General features: G+C 40.7%; 1 protein-coding gene across 1 annotated transcript in view; it reads left to right on the top strand.

Moving 5' to 3' along the window:
- Positions 1-20,890, top strand: part of CEP104 (centrosomal protein 104) — a 48,549-nt gene that overhangs the window by 1,491 nt on the left and 26,168 nt on the right. Inside the window, exons 2-11 of the mRNA XM_072427023.1 lie at positions 396-517; positions 1,314-1,487; positions 6,914-7,052; positions 7,219-7,278; positions 8,421-8,497; positions 10,857-11,025; positions 12,644-12,799; positions 15,217-15,462; positions 15,554-15,757; positions 19,212-19,379. Coding sequence (XP_072283124.1) covers positions 405-517; positions 1,314-1,487; positions 6,914-7,052; positions 7,219-7,278; positions 8,421-8,497; positions 10,857-11,025; positions 12,644-12,799; positions 15,217-15,462; positions 15,554-15,757; positions 19,212-19,379 — 1,506 coding nt within the window. The 5' untranslated portion in view covers positions 396-404. The remainder of the gene's footprint in view (positions 1-395; positions 518-1,313; positions 1,488-6,913; positions 7,053-7,218; positions 7,279-8,420; positions 8,498-10,856; positions 11,026-12,643; positions 12,800-15,216; positions 15,463-15,553; positions 15,758-19,211; positions 19,380-20,890) is intronic.

The following is a 20,890-nucleotide window of genomic DNA, read 5'->3' as shown; positions in this document are numbered from 1 at the left end:
TGGTGTTCCCAGTATGGGGTGGAGGGGATGATAGGTGGAGGTGCTCCGGGTACGGGGTGGGGGGGATGATAGGTGGTGGTGCTCCTGGTATGGGGTGGAGGTGGTGGTATGGGGTGGAGGAGATGATAGGTGGAGGTGGTGGTACGGGGTGGAGGGGATGATAGGTTGAGGGGCTCCTGGTACAGGGTGGAGGGGACGATATGTGGTGGTGGTCCCGGTACAAGGTGGAGGAGATGATAGATTGAGGGGCTTCTGCTACGGGTTGGGAGTGCACATAGACAGGACATGGCTACAAAGTGGTTGGCACGTTAAATTCAAGCTATACATAAAATGGAAGTTTTAGTGGAGTTGCCCTTTAAGACCCTGATATAACTTTCCTCTCCTTCCATCTCCAGGTCTTCAAGATGCCACATAAAATTGGATTTGTTGTTCTCAGCTCCTCTGGCCATGAGGATGGCTTTAGTGCCAAGGAGCTGATGGTTCACGCACCAACGGTGAATGGTTGGCGCTCTCCCAGGTATGGAACAATAATTGGCATGTACTGCAATGATGATCCAGGGAGGTCTGGGGAACGCTGAAGACAATTCAATAAAGGGGGAGGAGCCGGGGGGTTGGGTGACATTTAGTTACCGATAACCTCTGGATTTTTTTGTTGTCCAATACAATTTTTGATTGTGTCAGGAAAATATGTAGTAAGTAGCTGTCCCCTGACATCAGTCAGTGCTCCGCCCTGCTGGACCACTGCAAGACCAGCAGCTCATGACCGCTATTGTTTCCTATGGAGGAGGAAGCACCAGGGTGCCTCTCACTCCCCCTCCTCTCTCCATAGAACAATCGGCAATCTTACTTCACCCTTACCAGGGCAAAAGTCAACCTGGCCAGGCAAGAGAAAGCAGTAGGTAGGTGAATACTAAAACGGGTTATATTGAGATGTTCACTCCTCCTAAAGAAAATCGTAAACTTCCTCAACTGGGCCAAATTCTACTCCATTTCCCCTTCCTAGATGCTGTAGGTCACAATGGGAGGAGTGAGTGCTGCAAATCCAAAAATAATGGGTGTGGTCAGGTGCTGACTGACATACAACGGGCTTAATATAAAGCATTGCATATGGCCACGCCCCCTGCATCAACTCCTCCCACTATAGTTCAAGCATGCGCAACCTTTATGAAAGAATTGAGAAGCTGTATGCTAGAGTTGTCACAACATCACAGGAAGCCGCATTAGGTGGACTTTATTGGCAGGATCAAGAGCAGAGAAGACCTCATGATGGTTGTCTGTAACCATTTTTCTTAACCCTCATTTTTCCGCCGCAGGTATTGTCAGTACCCACAAGAAATTGTCATACAAATGGTGGAAAGATGCCGAATCAGGAAACTGCAGCTCTTGGCTCACCAGTACATGATCTCCTCCAAGATTGAATTTTACATTGCAGAAAGTCTTCCTGAGTATTTCACCCCTTACCAGACTGATCGATTCCGCAGACTCGGGTAAGCAGCTTTACCTGTTTCATTTCAGTCTTCTTCCACAAGGGGGTGCTGTGTGGCTTTATTTCATTTGTTTTTCTCTGTGCTGTCACTCTAACAAATCAATGCAATCAGGATTTTATTTACAGTGAAATGGAAACTAAAGGCCATCACCATTCAGTTTTAGTCAGTGGTTGGCAAGCTAGCTTGCTTAATTTTTTTAGGATGCCAATGTTCACATATATGAATTGTCTATTTCGCCCAGTTGCAGCAAATGGCACTGTCATATAATAAATAATTAGGAGGTTCAAGTGCAAGTCAGTGACCCCTAAATGAAAGCCTTATGAGAAGGGAAGAAACTCAGGTTATTCCAGGGGAACCTTGTAGTGTGACAGAGGTAAAGTCACCCTGGTAATGCTCGCCCTTTCCTGCAAACCTATCTCTGTATCCTCCAGTTATGCATCCGTAGTTTATAAGCTATCTCGCCATATATGCCAAATATTGTCTTGTAGATCAACCCTTTTACCACAGAGGAAATAATATTCGGGTCTTAGGAAACCTGTACAAAAAGCAAAAATCAGAGGCCAGTTAGAAGAATACCACTTTCATTGGTGATTCAGACAGCTGAAAAGATCATTGGCATCATGACACTGGCTCTGCCTAGTGATGCTGCACACAAAACTAGGCAGGCACCATCCAATGAAAGGCCAATCTGCAACATCTTGAGAAACCCCTAGCAACTTCTTAGGGTTCCATGGAACCTTGGTTGAGAATGTCTTCTTTAAAGAAATGCAAGATAACACAAATCGGGTAGAATACAGCCTCTGAACTGTCATATACTGCCCAAATAAATAAATTATTTATTTATTTATATTTTAAAAATGTTGGTTGTGTTTCCTACTCTCCACACATACCATGGACACCATCTACGGAAGCCAGTGTCCTAACTGCATGTTTTTGAAGGTGCTGAAGAAAGCAGAGTACTCAGATGAAACTCATGTGAAAACAGAAATCTGAAAATTCCTTTTCTCCTATTCTCATTGCAATTCTCCTGGCCAAACCTAAAACCTGAGATCCCACGGGCTTCAGGGCGAGCTGCCACTGACTGTGCCATCCCTACTCTCATCCTAAGTCAGGGGTCAGCAACCTTTACTGTCAAAAGAGCCATTTTGCCTCCTCTTCCACTAAAGAAAAATAGTCTGGAGCCGCAAAACATAACACAGTTTATAAACTTTTAAAAATTTTAATATTTTTTTAATTTTACCTGTTACAACAAGTGTGCATGTGTAGGCCTACTATGAAATAAATTAAACACTGAACTATGCCCCTAGAAGCCTCCAGCTTCTAACGTATCATCCTGTTACATTAGCTGGAGGCTTCTAACGTAACAGGGTAGATTTTTTTGATGGACAGAGTTCTTTATGTTCTGACGATGCCTTAGCGATGAAATTTTAAGGGGTGTTAGCCACAGGTGTCCCTCATTTGCAGCTTTAATTTTGTTCACCTGTACCCCCCAATCTTGAGTAATTGGGGTTCAGGTGCTAGAAGCCTCCAGCAATGTGTAACAGGGTAGATTATTTTGATGGGCAGAGTTCTTTATTTTGTGACGATGCCTTAGCGATTCAATTGTAGGTGGTGTTAGCCATAAGTGTCCCCCACTTGCACCTCTATTTTGGTCACCTGTACCGCCTCCCCCCCGTTCCAGAGAAATTGGGGTTCAGATGCTAGATGCTTCCAGCAATGTGTAACAGGGTAGATTTTTTTGATAGGCAGAGTTTTTATGAATTTTTAGGAGGTGTTAGCCACAGGTGTCCCGTACTTGCACCTCAATTTTTTTCACCTGTACCCCCGTTTCCAGATAAATTGGGGTTTAGGTGCTAGAAGCCTCCAACAATGTGTAACAGGGTAGGGTTTTTTGATGGGTGGAGTTTTTAGGAGGTGTTAGCCACAGGTGTCCCCCACTTGCACCTTGCACCAATTTTGTTCACCTGTACCACCTTCCTGTTCAGAGAAATTGGGGTTCAGGTGCCTCCAGCAATGTGTAACGGTAGATTTTTTTGATGGGCAGAGTTCTTTATGTTCTGATGATAGCCTAACAATTAAATTTTAGGGGGTGTTAGTCACAGGTGTCCCCCACTTGCACCTACATTTTTGGTTTTGTACATCTCCCCATTCCAGAGGAATTGGGGTTCAAAGGAGGGTGATGTCATTGTACACGCCCCGTGGTAGATTTATTTCACTGGTAGATTTTTTTCATTAGAACACCGGATAGGGAATCCCCCCTCCTCCGCAGTGTCTTGGGAGGAAGGGGATCCCCCATCAGAGATCTCCCCGCGGCAGCCGAAGGGAGCCACAACAAGGAGGCTGAAGAGCCGCATGCGGCTCTGGAGCCGCAGGTTGCAGACCCCTGCCCTAAGTTATGGGATTCTGCTGACCTGGGATTCCAGGGTTTGCATGCAGGTTGTCATCAAAAGTCCTTAATCTCTTTCTCATTCATCCCAATTCACCTGCTACTTTATAGGTGGCTAGGAGGCACACATTGGGCCTGTTTTTTTTAAGCTTTCCAAGACTGGAGAAGATGGACTATCATGGGTGATTCACAAACCTAGAATGGATCTGGTCCAGGATTTGCTAACAAATGATTTTAAAAAACCCATTCTAGATTTGCTGGATCACCCCGTTTCTCCCATGGTAATCCGTCTTCTCCAGTCTTGGAGATTTTTAATAAATCAGGCCTATTACCTCTTGGGATATAGAGGGGAGGGTAAGGTCCTTGACATGGTCATCTAGCTCGCATCTGCACATTGCTTGTTTTTTAGGACTTTCCGCAAACCTTATTAGAATTTAAAAGGAGGCCAGGGTTGTGATGATTTATTTTAAATTGTTCTTTTTAGCTCTGGATAGCGTAGGGAAGGGTTTAAACCATCAGTTATTTTGGTGATCCATGAGACCCATTATTTCCTGTCCTGTGGACACAATAGGAAGTCAAAGAATATTTTTTCCCAAACCGAGGGGATTTCTCCTTGTAGTAAGTTGTCACCGGTAAATTTCAGTGAAAGTTTTATTCTTCATTAGGTTTCCCATCACCTTCTTTCCTACAATTAGGAAAGGATTACTATTACAACTAACCAGTCCAAAAACATGGCTGCTGTGGAATACATATATATATTAGGTCGTCATGAATGATATTCCATTACCATAGGGGGCATTTGATATTGCAGTGTTAGGCTGCTAATGCGTATATTAGTGAGGGGCACCTTTGTGCATAGCGCCTGGACTTCCTCCAGTTTGCATGTGAAGAGACCTTTCAATCACCAAGTTAAAAGGCACTTTTATGTGCAGTTACAGCTTTCACATATTGGTGATTTGCGGTGATCTATGAAGGAATTCTGTGTTTCACTGAGCATTCTTTAGAGACACAATTAAGTCAGAAGAACTCATTTCTACCAGAGAATAGTGCCAGTTGTTAGTCTATTATTCTGATTCATTCCTCTAATTTTCTTGTCTCCGCTGTAAGCCTACATGAACAACCTGGAAACGTTTAGCCCACTGGCACCGTTACGGCTCACTTGATTTAGCTGTGATCTCCCGCCGGACATTTTCCGGCTGATGGTTAATGTCGAGTGCTGCTTGTCACAGGCTCTATTCAGAATAATAATACATGCTTATTTGTGAAAACTGGAGAGGGAAAAGGACGTTAGGGTGACAGAATCTCATATGTTTGTTTCTTTGCTAAATGTTAGTGACTGATTAGATCACAGTTAAGTGACCGTTGTCACCCTGTAACAGATAGCAGCTGAACAAGGATCTTCATGGCGGTGTCATTGAGTATATTTTTATTAAAATATTGAAAAGATCTGATATGGTAATTTGGTTGAGATCGGATTTAACATTTTACCTTTGTTACTATACTTTTACTGCTTATACTAAAATAATACCTGATGATCTTGCCATGTAGGTCTTTTGTCTTCCACATCCTGTAATAGGATGACAACGCCGTCTCTCAGTTCTGCTGACATGTTGTCACACGAGCTTCCAGTATAGACCACAGGTGGCAATTTTAACACACATTACCGGTGTTCTTTCCAAATTTTTTTTTTTTTTAAGCTGGGTGGGGAGAAGCTGTAGGCAGATGAGCAATGTTGGCGGGGCAACACATGACAAATGTAGGGAACCCAATTATGGTTGCCATAAGAATCTAGTAACCATTAAAATTCTGTCAGCTTTCTACCACCCCCTTCTACACCCCAGCCCTTTACAATTAATATGTCCTTTGTAATATGCCCCAGCTGCCCAGTGCCCGTGTAACATGACCCAACTTTTCAGTAACTACACAGAAACAGCCAGGTGGATACTGAAAAGTGGTGTGTCCAGCTATAAGAAGCCGGGATGAACACTGCATTACACAAGAATAGTCCTGTTACTATTAGGAAACCTGCCATGAGAAATGCCATCCAGCTATCACTGAGGATTATGACAGAAACAAACAATAAGTAGCTGCAGGAAGTCGGCAATACTGAGATGCAGCATAGGATATAAAGGATCATCATTATAAACAATTCTCTACAAAGCCAACACAAGTATTTAAACTTAGGACTCTAGTGCCACAATGTAAGGGTTCTGAGCCAACATGCTGCCCTTATAGATAAGTGCACTAGAATTTTATTTCTTCATATATACAGAGAAGGGATTGGTAGTGACTCATCCTTAATTTGAGTTGCCATCACATAAAGGTGGCCTAAAGGAACAGAGTTGGGAATTTTAGCGTGGGTATAGATCAGTGTTTCTCAACCAGGGTTCCTTTGTTAGTGAGCGATTTGTATCTCTCCGGTCATTTACTACTGGCCAATAATATGTCTGGCTGTCTGTCAGGGTGACATTCTTCTCAATGTAAGAGGCATTTTTCCTATTGATGACCATGTTAATATACTGTGAGCTGTGGATATTGTAATTATAGAAGGGGTTCCCTGAGACCTGAAAGTTATTTCAGGGGTTCACCCATAATAAGAAAGTCTGGTTTAGGGTATCAAAGGCTTGTGCACCTGTCACAGCAGTGGAAGTCCCTCCGATATTTCTAATTCATTTTCTGTACTATCCTAACGAAGGAAACTATAATATTTCCCCTGTAGCAGGAATTGCAAGACTCAAGATGTAAGAAGAAACAAAGCCTAGAGCCGTGCCAGGCAAATCTCATAATCCTTATGCCCTCGAGACATTAGAAACCAGAAGGCGACTTAGTATACCACCTGTAATTAAAATAACACCTTTGGGAAGGCTGGGCTATTAAACCCAACAGGGGATATCATCTTTGTACTTGCAGCCTTCTGGAGCGTGAGAAGACAATGCCACAGGTGCCAGTGCTGGCTGATAGTTGTTGGTATTATTTACATCAAGATCTGCAGCAATTAGAACAGGAATTCTGAGTTACTAAAATATTCTTCTACTTTTAGGTACGTCGCTCTGTCAGATAATGAGAAGGCTGGTTACAAAGCCAGAGAACTGAAGTCTGTCTATGTGGATGCAGTGGGACAATATCTCAAAGTCATCTTCCATAAGAACTACGCAAATAGATATAATCTTTATAACCAGGTAACACTTGAGTCTCTATCTGTCTTCCTTTGCTGGGGAAAAATACAGGCAATGATTAGCACAACCCTTTTTTGTGATCTGTTGTGTGCTATGATCTAGTGTCTCATGACCTGTCTTATAAACTTTGTTCTTCCTAATGTTGTCAATATCTTTCCTGTCTGCATAGGTTGCTCTCATCGCAATAAATATTATTGGTGATCCAGTGGACTTCAATGAGGAAAACTTGGTAAATATTCTGACCGTATTATCATTTTTTGGTTTAATAAAGATTGTGTTTTAATATGTCAAAATATGAATAATGCTGGTTATAGATATAAAGTGAAGATTGGTAAATATGCTGATCAATGTTTGAAAACGGCACATAAACCCACCAAATGTAATGGTGGAGTATGCATGTCTATACCCTTTGTACACCCAAAGGTCACCTAAAATATGGGTGCAAAAGAGAGAAGTAGTTCAGTGCAAAAAAAATAACAAAAAGAGAGAAGAAAGAGGAGAACCTGGTCATGTGACCTATCAAACTCTAATCTCAGAGGTCCCTCTGCTCCCTCCAGCTACATTCTGTCACCCAATTTTTCAAAAATGCGGTACGTTATGGTCTACATAATGTATTAGAGAGCGGACCTAATGCCATAAAGGCAGCACGGTGGCTCAGAGGTTAGCGCCTTTGCAGCGCTAGGTCACAGGTTCACATTGAGTTTGCAGGTTCTCCCCATGTTTGCGTGGGTTTCCTCCCACATCCCAAAAACATGCAGTTAGACTAACTGACCCCCCCCCCCTAAAAAAAAAAATTGTGGCGCCATATAAATACTGGATAATAATAATAATCTGCATTCATTATTAATTAGCGCCTTGGTGTAATTATAGAAAATCTATATATAAAATACAACAAAAAAAAGTTTTATTAGCTTGTGTGAACTTTTGAAATTTAGTCAGGATTTTATTACTGTCAATGTCCCCATTGGGAAGAATTTCTCCTATTCCTTATCCAGGTGACTCCCTGTATGTCAGTTTTTAGTAAATGGTTCTCCTTTTTAGGAGATAAAGATACCACACGATACATGTACTTTAAGCTAATTCTCATGTCATAATACATCTTTACTTGTCATTCTTAGATAGAATATCTAAAAATCCCCAGGTTGAGGTTAGATTCCCTCTGTCTGCACAATTATGTACTTAATACTATACTTAAGCATTGCAAAGATGACTTTATGAACCTGTTAATGATAACATTCAGAAACCATTTGATGTCTGTTGCCAGGATCACATTGTGAGAATAGTTTATGCTTCCTAAGAACAGAGAGTATTTGTTTACTTTTTTGCTTCCATCTGTTGACTGACAAATCTTATTTGTGTTTTAATCACCAGCCAACCCGGGAGAAGATTATTGACCATTACCTGGGAAATACCTTTGAAGATAGCGGCATTGATCCTGCCTATACAGGGTAAGAAAATACGTGTAAATCTGCTTCGATATAAAAAGTTCAAGCAAACCCAGGCTTGGCATCCTCACATTTCAGAATCCAACAAGCCATTAAGAAATATATTACATTGACACTGGGCATCCTGCAGCACCTCTTTTTAGGCCGGCCACTTCATCGGCCCTCCAGTGCTGTGTTGCTGCAAGGTGGCTGCCATATTTGTGCAGGTGCAAGCTCTCACCAGGAAGCTATTCTTGTTCCTAGACCCCACACTGCTTTATTACTTTTTGTTTTGATCTTTTGGATCATTTGTTTTAGTAACTGGTCCAATTTAGCCTTTAGGTTTGGTATAGGGAAAAGTGTCTATTTAGATTGCTCTCCAGTGAGTAACAGCCCAAGGTTGTCATGTTTATGGGTGAACGGGATTGCAGGAAGGGTGGAAAGGCCAAACGTGTCATACCAAGTCCAGAAGTCACATTCAGTTAAACCTTATGTGTTTTGCAGGTTTAAACATTTATTCTTCATCATCAAGCCCACCTATATCTCATGATGGGTTTACTTTAAAGTTGGGTGGAATTTACCAGCCATAATCTACCCAAAGCTGAAGTAAATGTTTTGTGCTGACCCTTAAAGATCAGTGTTCAGAATGTTTGCTTGGGAAGATGGGGAGAGGACTGAATGCCAGCTTATTCAAAGATCTAGGAACATTGGTTACAACAATCAAATAATACGAACCTACTTCAAACCCTTTGGTAAAGAACTGCAATATTTCATTCATTGTTTTAAAATGGTATTGCTTGGCATTTTCATTTACTTCGTGGAAATGGCAGTTAATCATCAAGCAATGTTCCTTTTATTAGTTTGCAATCTGTCATTACCTGAGCCAAGTGCAAAATAATTCTAGATTGACGTCAGTTTTGCCTAAGCATATTTTAAAGCTGAACCCCAGCCCCCCCATCAGTATCACACACGTATTCTAATTGCACTGCCTGCTTCTCGTAATGGGGCTGATTTATTAAAGCTCTGCAAGGCTAGAGAGGATACACTTTCATCAGTGAAGCTGTGTGATCCAACAAACATGAAATGGATCTGGTCCAGGATTAAAAACAATTGTTAGCAAATTACTTTGAATAAATCCATTCCAGGCTTGCAGGATTGCCCAACTCCACTGGTGAAAGTGTAACCTCTCCAGCCTTGGAGAGCTATAATAAATCAGGCTCATTGTGTATCAGAAGCTGCTGCAAGTAATCCAGCACCTTCCCTTTAATTGTCCAAACTCTTAAACCATTATTGATGAAGCAGTTCTTTATAGTAAGTTGGAACATTCAGCAAGTGGAGCTTGTACACCACTCCTTGGCATAGCCCCCTGAAAATGCTGCTATCACACAAGGAGTTTGGTTACAATGGCAACCTTTGCAATGTTTGTTCTTTAAACCCTGGGAGGGGTTTTAACCATCCCATACAGTTTGGGATTTAGAATTGCTCTAAATAGATAGTTGAATGACTATATAGAACCAATATTAGGATTACAGTGTTGAACCCAGAATTTTTTTTAAACTAGGTGGGAAGAAATTGTAGGTGGGTGGCAACCCCTGTATTGTGACCCAACTGTTCAATGACTAACAGCGGGGTGGTTACTGAAAAGTTCCATGTAGTGCTCCCAGCTAAAAGGGGCTGGGGAGAACACTGGTTTTTGACATGCAGGTTTTACCAAAGTGAATTTCTGCATCTGTATTTTTTTCTATCATACGATTAGCTTTAACCTCCCTAGCGGTAACCCCGAGTGTTTCTCGGGGTAAAAGAAAGATGCTAAACGTGGTAACCCCGAGTCACACTCGGGGTAGCTAAAACAGTAGAAAACAATAGTAAATAGAACCTTACCTGATACGCTGGCGTCCTTTTCCGCCATCACCGCCTTCTCGCTTCTTCGGGCCGGCGTCCTCTGCGTCTGATGAGTCACCGGGGAGTTCCCAGTGACGTTGGTGCGGGCGTTCCGTTCGAGGCGTGGCAGGAATTTCAAGTCTATTTGTTTTGCATTCAATACAAAATATCTGTATTCATTCAATACAGTGGATTTATATGTGTAAAAGCAGTACATTGTCTTAAATAAAAATGTATTTTACAGTATAATATAATGTTATGAGTATATTATTTATTTTAAAAAAATGTAATTTATTATTTTGACATGATTTTGTGTTTCAAACTTTATTATACTTATACTATTACTATATACTGTAAAATAAATTTTAATAAAAAACAATGTACCGCTTTTAGACATATAAATCCAGACAGAAATGAACCGCCCAGGAGGTTAAGTGCCCAGTTTTTTTACAGGGTAATGTTAAACATGTCTGACATTGTATCATTTGGATTTGGTTTGCAGGAAACCAGATGCAATTTCTCCCCTGGACGACCTGGCCTTTGATATGTATCAAGATCCAGAAGTAGCTCAAATAATCCGCAAGCTGGATGAGAAGAAACAGGAGGCCGTCCGCCACGAACGCTATGATTATGCCAAGAAGCTGAAACAAGCTATTGCAGACCTGCAAAAGGTAATAGGAAATAATTTGATCACACTCCTCTTTGTAATGCAGTGTTAACAGTGGCATCAAGCTATGTATTAGACCTAAATTATGAAATGTAAATATAGCTGAATACAAGTTTTCTAAAGCCCTGTACATGAAACTATTTTTATTCTTCATTCTAATAAAGTAAAACAGTACAAAAAAACAACCATAAAAGATTAGGAAAATTCATCAGAAAAAAAACACCTTCATTATAAATTGTATGACTGAAAATGTATCTGTACATAATAATAGTTACCCCACTTTCATATATTTTGAGACAGTGTACAATTTCATGACAAGTCTTTACTTTGTTACCCAGTTATCCCCACAGTTCAGTGGCCCAGACATGTTTAACATTACCCCTGATTTAGCATCCCTGGGCAGCACAGTGGCTCAGAGGTTATCGCTAGGTCCCAGGTTTGAATCTCGGCAAGGACACTATCTGCATGCAGGTTTTCCCTGTGTTTGCTTGGGTTTCCCATGGGTATTCCAGTTTCCTTCCACATTCCATAAACATGCGGTTAGGTTAATTGGCTTCCACCCAAATTATGGTAATAGGATATGACTATGGTAGGGACACTAGATTGTGAGCTCCTTTGAGGGGACAGTTGGTGACAAGACTATAAACTTTGTAAAGCTCTGCGTAATATGTTGGCGCTATATAAATAATGGATGATGATAATAATGTTTATTTTTAAAGCACAATCAAATCCAAAGATCAAACGGCAAATTGTCAAAGCAATCATGTTTATTAGTGTATTTTTATTAGTTATAAAGTTATAACTTTGGGGCTTAATGTTACAAAATGGACGTCCCCATTATGTGGCTGAGAAAGACTGGGGTTGTACACCTGTTGATTCAGCCAGGACCTCTTGGGTTTTTTAGTTTCCTACCCTGTTTCCCTGAAAATAAGACCGTGTCTTATATTGAATGTTGCTCAAAAAAATGCATTAGGGTTTATTTTCAGATGTTGTCTTATTTTTTCATGAACAACAATTGATATTTATTCTCAACATTTATTCAAATATAGTCATGTCATCACATTCTGGAACTTCATCATAACTCTTCAAACCCTGAAGGCCATCTTGAATTTCTTGTGACTTAATTTCCTTTAGAACCATTGGCCCTATTTTCTCATGTCTCATGTCTAGCAATAGTGCTTTCCTTAAATGAGCACCTGTTGTCCATGTGTATGTATGTATGTATGTGTGTATGTGTGTGTGTGTGGATATATATATATATATATATATATATATATATATATATATTAGGGAAATAGGGTATTAACAGGTTGAGGTCCTACAGTTGCTTACTATCTAGTCCTATGACTAAATATTCTGCCTCCACATAGAAATATTGTCTCCACTGTAATTCAGGGATGCAGGAAATGTAAGCTGGAATCTACTGTTCTTTTGACTTTGGGTGCCACGTGGTCTCATCTGACCCTACTGGGTGAACCCTGAGAGATGTGTAGGTGTGTATAGAATGCAGGTTTTCTTATGTATCTTTATAATTCATTTAGCGCTCGTGATGGAGGAATGTTAAATAAATAATTGAAAGATCAAATATCAGAATATATAAGTCCTCTTTTTATTGTCCATAGGTTGGTGAACGCCTGGGCCGATACGAAGTGGAAAAGCGCTGTGCCGTGGAGAAGGAAGATTATGATTTAGCCAAGCAGAAAAAACAGCAGATGGATGAATATCGCCAAAAAGTTTATCAACAGTTAGAGCTCCATGATCTACTGGACATCACTCTGGTATGCTTAAGCTAAGGATGACAGTCATGTTTTTTTTGGTATATAATGCAGTTCTCTGGACAGTCTGTGAGCTGTTACAGTTGGGCAGTTTAGAAGTTGCTGAGTTCTAGCAAATGTGAATTGCTGGCCCATCAGTGTGCATTAAGACCCATGGAAAAACTTCCATCAGGTAGACCAGGATGTAGACAGAAGTACTGATGGCTTTGGTCTCATATAGGTGCGCTGGAGCTGAATGTATTCCCTAGAAAATAATGTTCTGCAAAATTTCCAGGAAAAGAAATTGCTGTGTCTAGTTTAGGTTATTGGTTTTAACATCTGTTTAACAAGCTGACCTTTCAGTGATTCATAGAGGTCTCCTTACATGGCTACTAAATTCCAGCACCTGACACCATCCACTTTAACAGTACTTTTTTTTTTTATTTAATTAGTAAATGAAGAGTGGAAATATTTGTTACATTTGCTTGCTGTAATTTATTCAACAGTTTTCTACATTTCGTTCCTCTTTCCTAGTTTTGGGGAGGAAGTATCTGTGCCCCACAAAACCTACCTCTGTAAGAGAGTATCTGCATTATCAGGAGTGGCTACACACTTCTTACAACAATAAAATGTACATTTGTATACCAGATTTTATCACGCTGAAACAGGGATCTCCTCTCTGTAAATCTGTTGAACGCATACAGCGTAGGTGAGGTGCCAGTTAATCTCTTATTCACCCTGAAAGCCACCATTGTCTCATCCAAACCCTATGATTGCCGTTTTTTCTCGTATATGTTAACAAGAAGCTTCCTCATGTAACGGGACATTCCGAGGGAATTATCACCCTCCTCCCACTCCACTATCGCATTTCTCATAAAGTAGCAAAGTGATTTCTCTAACTTCTAATAGCTTTTTAATGACAGCAGAGGAATGATAAGCATAGACTATCTCTGGTTACACAGCCAGAGGCAGAGACCTTACATTCAATACACGATTATTATAAGATTAAGAAGTCGTGTTCTATATTGGGATATATGGTGGTCTGATGGCGTATTGAATATTTCACTGCCTGCAGGCTCAAGTGAATTTGCCACATTTAAAGGGGACTTGTACTGTGACCGATAGTTAAAAAAAAAAAAAAAAAAAATTGCAGAGGCAAAGCAACTAGTCTTATGTATGTAGCTGATCTGATCCCAAACATTGCATGGTGTCTCTGTATAGAGGCAGTACAGGTTTCACAGCACTGATCTAAAAAATGCATGTAGAAGAAGTGTGCAGGAAGCATGTAGGTGCATTTAGCTTAGATTACTCCACCAGAAACAAGCACAATAATATTGATAACAGATACTGTTGATCCAGGCAACATGCAATTGCCTAATGGAATAGGAAATTATTTTTTTTCCCCTGTTGCAGCAAATTGTACTTTTAATTGTAATTTTTTGCCTTCCTCTGGATCAACTATGTATATGGGTTTTATATCTGGAATATGTTTATTTCCCGAGTTGCTGAACTTGACGGATCTATGTCTTTTTTTTTTTTTTTTTTTTTTTTTTTTTTTTATGGCTTAATATGTAAATATCACCAAACCTTATGAGGCTAAAGGAGCCATTTATCAAGTGGCAAATACAAAGGGATCAGACTGGTTGGGAAAAGATGCACAAGGAGACAATGAATTGTGCTACAATGTTAGTGTACTAACCAAAGACATGTACATAGAAAAAAAGAAGACTGATAGGAGCTTAGCTTCTCTTTTCACTGCCTAGTCACAGGCTGGGGAAGGATCTGTAGGTGTAATTTTAAGTGTATCTAAAGCATAAACTTTCTCCTAGATTGTAAGCTTTTCGGGGCAGGGTCCTGTGTCACTGTCTGTATCTATCTGTCATTTTCAACCCCTATTTATTATACAGCACTGCCTACGTTGTTGGCACTATATAAATCCTGTTTATTAATAATAATAAACATTTTTAGTTTCGGATATAGGAAAGGATAAGAATTTCAGGTTTTATTGTTGTGTAATTGCTTTTGGTTAATGTTACCTAAATTGATTTTACATTTTCGGTTTATAAACTAATTCTTAACTTCTATATTCATTATTACTGACTGCATAATAAACAAGCCTTGCAATTTTGTTGGCTGCTTGTATTACCTTGCTAATGCAGACCTTCCAGTTGTTTCCTCTCCATCTGTTCAGCTCTGCATGTAATCCAATCTGACATTTGGGTCTATTCACAGCATAGCAGTTTTTTATCCTGGTAAAAGGTGTTGATGTTCAAAGCTCCCTACATGCTCTCGGCAAGTGATATGTGATATTGCAATATTTAAATATTTTTTATATAGTGTGCAGTCCCTAAAGGTAACCCAACTTTGTATGTCCAGCTTTTTGTTTAGAGTCTTTGAAATGTTCATTTCCAATATCTCTTTTTATTTTTTCTCTTCCACAGATACGCCGCACTCCTGAGCCCTCTCTAGAACCCCTGGTGTATTCTTTCAGCCCACAACTGCAGCAAAAATCACCAGTTTCTCCACCACCAGAAAAGGAGAAAACATTAGAAAAGAAGAATAAAAAGGACCGGCAGATAGTGCAGGAGAAGTCGCCTAAAGTCGTCTCGCCAAAACCGCTTCCTCAGATGCATTCTCCTTCTCCTCCTCCAGCTCCAACCCCAGCTGCCACTGCACCCAGCATAAATGTAGGTTGTGTCATTTGTATCATGTTGCAGTTTTTGTTAGCTAAGTTACCTGTAATCTACACCTGTGAACCTGTTCTGTGTATATTTTCAGATTGATGCATTGCCTTATGATGAGCGACCACTTCCTGCCCAGCGGAAGCAGAAAGATGATGCATTTGCATACCTGGAGCCAGAGATAAATGATGATATTGCAGCAGACACCCCAAGAAGCCGAATCACTGGAGAGCCGGAACCTCTTACAGAGAAGGCATTAAGAGAGGCCGGATTTGCCATTGAAGTGTTTGGCGAGGCTTTGGTAAGCATTGGCAGTACTTCTGATAACAAATGTTTTACAACATACTGGTTTTTTACAAGATGCTAAGTGGTTATTTATCTGGTGCATTTATGTTGTGACCAAATCCATTACCATCCCTTTCTGGGCACTGTTGGCCTATCCTAGCCTGTCCCATAGGATTGACCATGTTTCTCGGGAGATCACAGATCTGATCAATCAGCCCATATTCAATTCATGGGATTTTACACCAAGCCAAGATAAACCCTGCTCCACTTATAATGGCCATATCACACTCTTCCTTTCCTGCCTTGTCCAAGATCACATCCCACTTTTTTTTCTTCCTTAATTCATGGGTATCTATTTTGTCTGCCTTTCTCATACAGTTAGTTAGTAAGTGAAAAAAAAAAGGCTTTAGTTTCCCACATTTTTTTTATGCAATCCTTTTGTTCAACGCACTGAATTAAAGGTGAAAGTTGAGTTGTTTTATTTAAAAATGATTGTGGTAATGTACAGAACCTAAATTGGAAAAAAGTTGTCTCTGTCCAAATTTTTATGGACCTAACTGTACATTCTAGTACTTGATAAGCTCATGCTTTATCTCCTCTCTCCTTCCTTTTAGGCCATATGGCAAGACATGGTCCCCTTTAGCTAAATTTCTCAACCTTTTTATTATGGAGGAACCCTTAAGATGACTTTTAGGTCTTTAGGGAACCCCTCCTATAATTACTATACACACAGCTCACAGAATGTTAGTAAGAAGAACGCCTCTTACTTTGCTGGCCAGTGGGAAGAATGTCCCCCTTACAGATAGCCAAACAGATCATTAGTGTCACCTAAACTGACCTGAGAGGCACAAACTGCTCATTGCTCAAGGAACCCCAGGCAACCTCTGGAGGAACCCTGGTTCAGAAACACTGTCCTATAGTGTTGGGAGTGGGTGGTCCCATGCTGCGTACACCTGCACTTACCTCATGATGTGTTAGTGTTGGTCTATTCGGTGTTTCATCATGGGTCCAAGTCGGCAAAGAAACTCACCCATATGAGGGTTAGTCCATTATGTTCTGTGATTTCTGGGATCACAGGGGGTGGGTTGAAAGTGCACCATTTACCCAGAAGAGGACTTGTGGTAGAGCAGTGAACAGCATTGGAGACATGGCAAATAATAAAGAAAGCAGTAGATTTGTGTTTCTTTTAAAACTGTTGGGCTATTTAATGAAAAAAAAAAAAAACTAAAACTATAAAAAAAAAAGTTACCTAAAACTATAATATGGCTTTAAACTAAATAGCACTGGCACTTAAAGCTCTGGAATGGTTCCTCTTTAAATCTAGGAGTCACCTGGATTTTTGAAGCAGTCGGGAGAAATTAGTAGTTATCGAGAGCTGTACAAAGTACCCACAAAGATTTATGCCAACAGTAATCTTTTCATGCCATAACCACTTGGTTCTTGGCAGGCCGCTAGCTCTGTCTGTAAAACATAACAGATGTTGGAGCATTTGATGTAACCCTCCTTAATGCCTATATTTCAGTGCTGCTTTACCAAACACTGCAGAGAATTACATTTTCATTTCAAACTGTCATACTGAAATTTTAGCAGCTCTCAATTCGGTTACTGGATTGTGCCCCTTAGTCTCACTACTTTTGCTGCATTCTAGGTATTTCAAAATAGAAATACAGAGAGTGTAATACCTAATGATATCGGCCGTGGTTTTGGCAGAGATGGAAACACTAATGCAGAATTCTCACTGCTGTATGAGCAGTGTTCTCCCCAGCCCCTTTTAGCCGGGCGCACCACCCAGCACTTTTCAGTAAACACCCGGCTGTTTTTGGATGGTTACTGATAAGTTGGGTCACAATACAGGGTCTGCCACCCACCTACAATTTCTTCCCACCCTGCTCCAAAAAATTTCTGGGTTGAGCACTGATGAGGTTGCGGATAGTCTTGTCAGAGTTCATACTTACCTGGTGTTTTGATTGGCGACAGTTATTGGGAGACATTGCATACAACAGAGATTTTTCCAATGTCTCATTGGATGTAAAAATATATGATTTTAGTAGTTAAAATTGTCCCTGTTACACAAGTTCAATTATTGTCATCTTTCATAATTGTTTCCAGCCACAAAACAGATGAACAAACCAGCGCTGTTGTGCTCTATGAAGAGGACAGGGGGGTGAACGAGGGAGCAGCACCCCCTCATGCTCTCCTCCCTTAATTTCTGTTGCGGCTGTTCATCGTTGAGCTCTTGTTGATTAGTCAGAATGGATCCGTGAACGACTTCAGGCGAAATTTGTACAGATGTCAGATTCTCGTCTGAGACTAGCCTGACTGTTTTTATCAGGCAGTTATCTGATATTTGTATAATTTTGTAGCTCATACCTCTATCCAGAACTTACAGATGGTCTGCAAAGTCTCTGGCTTTCTGACCTGGACTTATATCACAATAGTTTTCTTATTGCTAAAGGTCAGCATTAGGTTCACTAAAATCATTCCCATGGTGGTCAAACCAGTGAGGTGCTGTTTCTTTGCTGGGAAGAAAGTACGAATCAGCCACATAGGAGCAGATGAATGTTCTCTTTTTTGCTGTTAAGTTGTTCTCATGATAAGACCACAAAAGCCCCAAAGAAGCACTGAATATTGCAGATGAGCCGGAGCAAGTTATCTAGTAATAGCACTCTCTTGTCAAAAGGGCTTTAATCCTGCACTTCTTTAAAGGGGGACCTTTGGTTTGGGTCAGTTTTATTTTAGCCTTTATTATGTACAGTTTTTTGAGGTGAAATTTTATCTTTCTTTCTTTCTTTATATATAATTGTTTTACTAATACACTTTGATACTTAACAAAGGATTTGCAGAGCTCCTTTGGTTATCAAAAAGTGACAGCAGAGCAGTGGTAGCTTGCCCCGGTACCCTGCTTTGACTGGAACTTCGGACTAAAGCTACGTACACACGTCAAATTTTTCTCGCCCGATAATCGGCTTCAATCAGGCGAGAATCTGGCATGTGTACAGCCCGCGTTGTTCATCGTCGGTGGATCTGTCCTGGCGGATCCACAAACGATGAACGACGAGTTATCCTAATGCAAGGGAAGGAGGGGAGCACGCAGCAGGGTGCCGCTCCGTCGCTCTCCCCCTCCCCCTCCCCTCTCCATAGAGCAGAATGGTGCTGTATGTACAGCACTCGTTCATGCATCGCACGGTTCTTGTCGTTGGAAAGGATCGTGAAAGATCCTTTCCAACGACAAGAATTGCATGTGTGTATGCGGCTTAAGCTTTCTGAGGGAGGAACTGATGTGAATCATTAACTAAATTTCATTTTGAGAAAAAAAAAAAATTGAAATGTCAATAAGTAATAATTCATATTGTTTAACTATGATAAAAAAGTTTGTGTACAAATGCGCCATGGCAGTGTTTCTTTTTATATTTCCTAGGGTTTGCAGTGTTTATATTTTTTTTATATTTCCTGTGTTTGTTACCTCCTAGGTTGCAGGAGCTTACTCAAAGACATGGTCATACAGAGAAGACGCCTTACTGGCGGTGTACAAAAAACTTTCCGACATGCCAAGCACAATCTCAAAGGATGACTTAAAAAACATACTGAGAGCTGCCATATTTCTCGTCCGCAGAGCCATCAAAGACAAAGTGATTTCTGTGAGTGATTTGTATGCTTTTCATAAATTTACTATGAGTTGATTTGTCCCACGAAAGGGGTAGCCCAACTGGTGGAAGTGTTAAAAATTGCCTTAAAGGTGCCGTGTGTGTGACCAGCATGGGGTGTCAGCATTCCTTATCATTCTAGCTGGCACTACATGATGGCATTTGTAGTTTCAGAGGGCCGGGTGTCTCATCCAGATTCCTCTTTGGGTCTTGGTTTTTGAGTCTAAGGCTACGTACACATGTCGAATGATTCTCGTCCAATAATCCCCTCTAAATCCTCAGGCTATCAGACGAGAATCTGGCGTGTGTACAGCGCTTGTCCGACGTCGTTCAGGATGTATCTAGAAACAACAAACGCGCGGTACAGTGCCGCTCTGTCACTCTCCTCCCTCCCCTCTCTATAGAGCAGAACGGTGCTATATGTACAGCGCTCTTTCATTCACCTTTCAATCTTTTTTAAATCTTTTTTCGTTGAAAAGGTTCGTGTGTACGCAGCCTAAGAACTAGACTTATTTGGTATGTAAAGCCCCAGGGTACAGAGGGGGGATGAATAAAACCATTAAATACATCAAGGAGCATTTCTACTATTAGGACAATACTCAAAAAGGTAAAAGAAAAAAAAATCTTTGCACTTTTTTTTCTGCCGCCACTCTTCTATGTTTCGATGTCATGATTCTGGAACTAGAAGAGACCTCTTACTTCCTTAGAACACTACGCTGAAATTTTGTGCCGAAACTCCCCCAATGATTGTCCTCAGTAGTCATTGAGCGCAAAGTGTCACCCTATCATAGGAAAACATGACAAACTCCTTTCAACAGGTTCACAGATAGCAACAAAAGCCTGGCAGATGTCTCTAATATTTTCCTGCTCCAATAAAGCCAAGGAAAAGTCCCCCCTCCCCACCTCCCTTGTTTAAAGAAGAAAAAAAATCTAGGTTCTCTGTACTCATTCTTTGCACCAGCATTGTCCCCAACTTCCTCCTTGGTCCAGTGCTGGGAGAGTCATCATGCAGGCTGGGCTTACAGCATTTAGGAATAAGTGCCACTCCGTCCTAGAAAAATGCCTGCACCCCACTGCCACCTTTGAGAGGGGAATTTCCTGGGCTGTGTAAGGAAAAATGAGTAACTTTTTTAAGCACCCGGGGAGCAGTGAGTTGGGGTAAGGGGGTTCAATGTCTTGAATTCTATTTTAAAGTTTAAAAAAATGCTCAGAATAAAGACTCAGACTTAAGGAAGCTTTACATTTCATCGCCTTTTACACCTCCATGAAGAGTTCCATTTGTTCGCACAATAAGTTATAGTAGCAGTACATCTTCATGTTTTTTGCCGCAAGAGGTTCAATGTGTACCTATAAACATCATAAAACATCCATGGAAACACATTAAGAAAATGCTGCACTAAAACCAAACGGAACAAGCTTAAGTTATTATTCCAGTTTGACAGGCTTTGGTTAAGCTTTGGCTACAAGGAAACCATGACGCTCTTCTAGTGCTTCAAGATCAGACA

Source organism: Pyxicephalus adspersus, chromosome 11, assembly GCF_032062135.1.
Source record: "Pyxicephalus adspersus chromosome 11, UCB_Pads_2.0, whole genome shotgun sequence".
Classification (NCBI taxonomy): Eukaryota; Metazoa; Chordata; class Amphibia; order Anura; family Pyxicephalidae; genus Pyxicephalus; species Pyxicephalus adspersus.
This window is presented reverse-complemented; position numbering and strand designations above follow the sequence as displayed.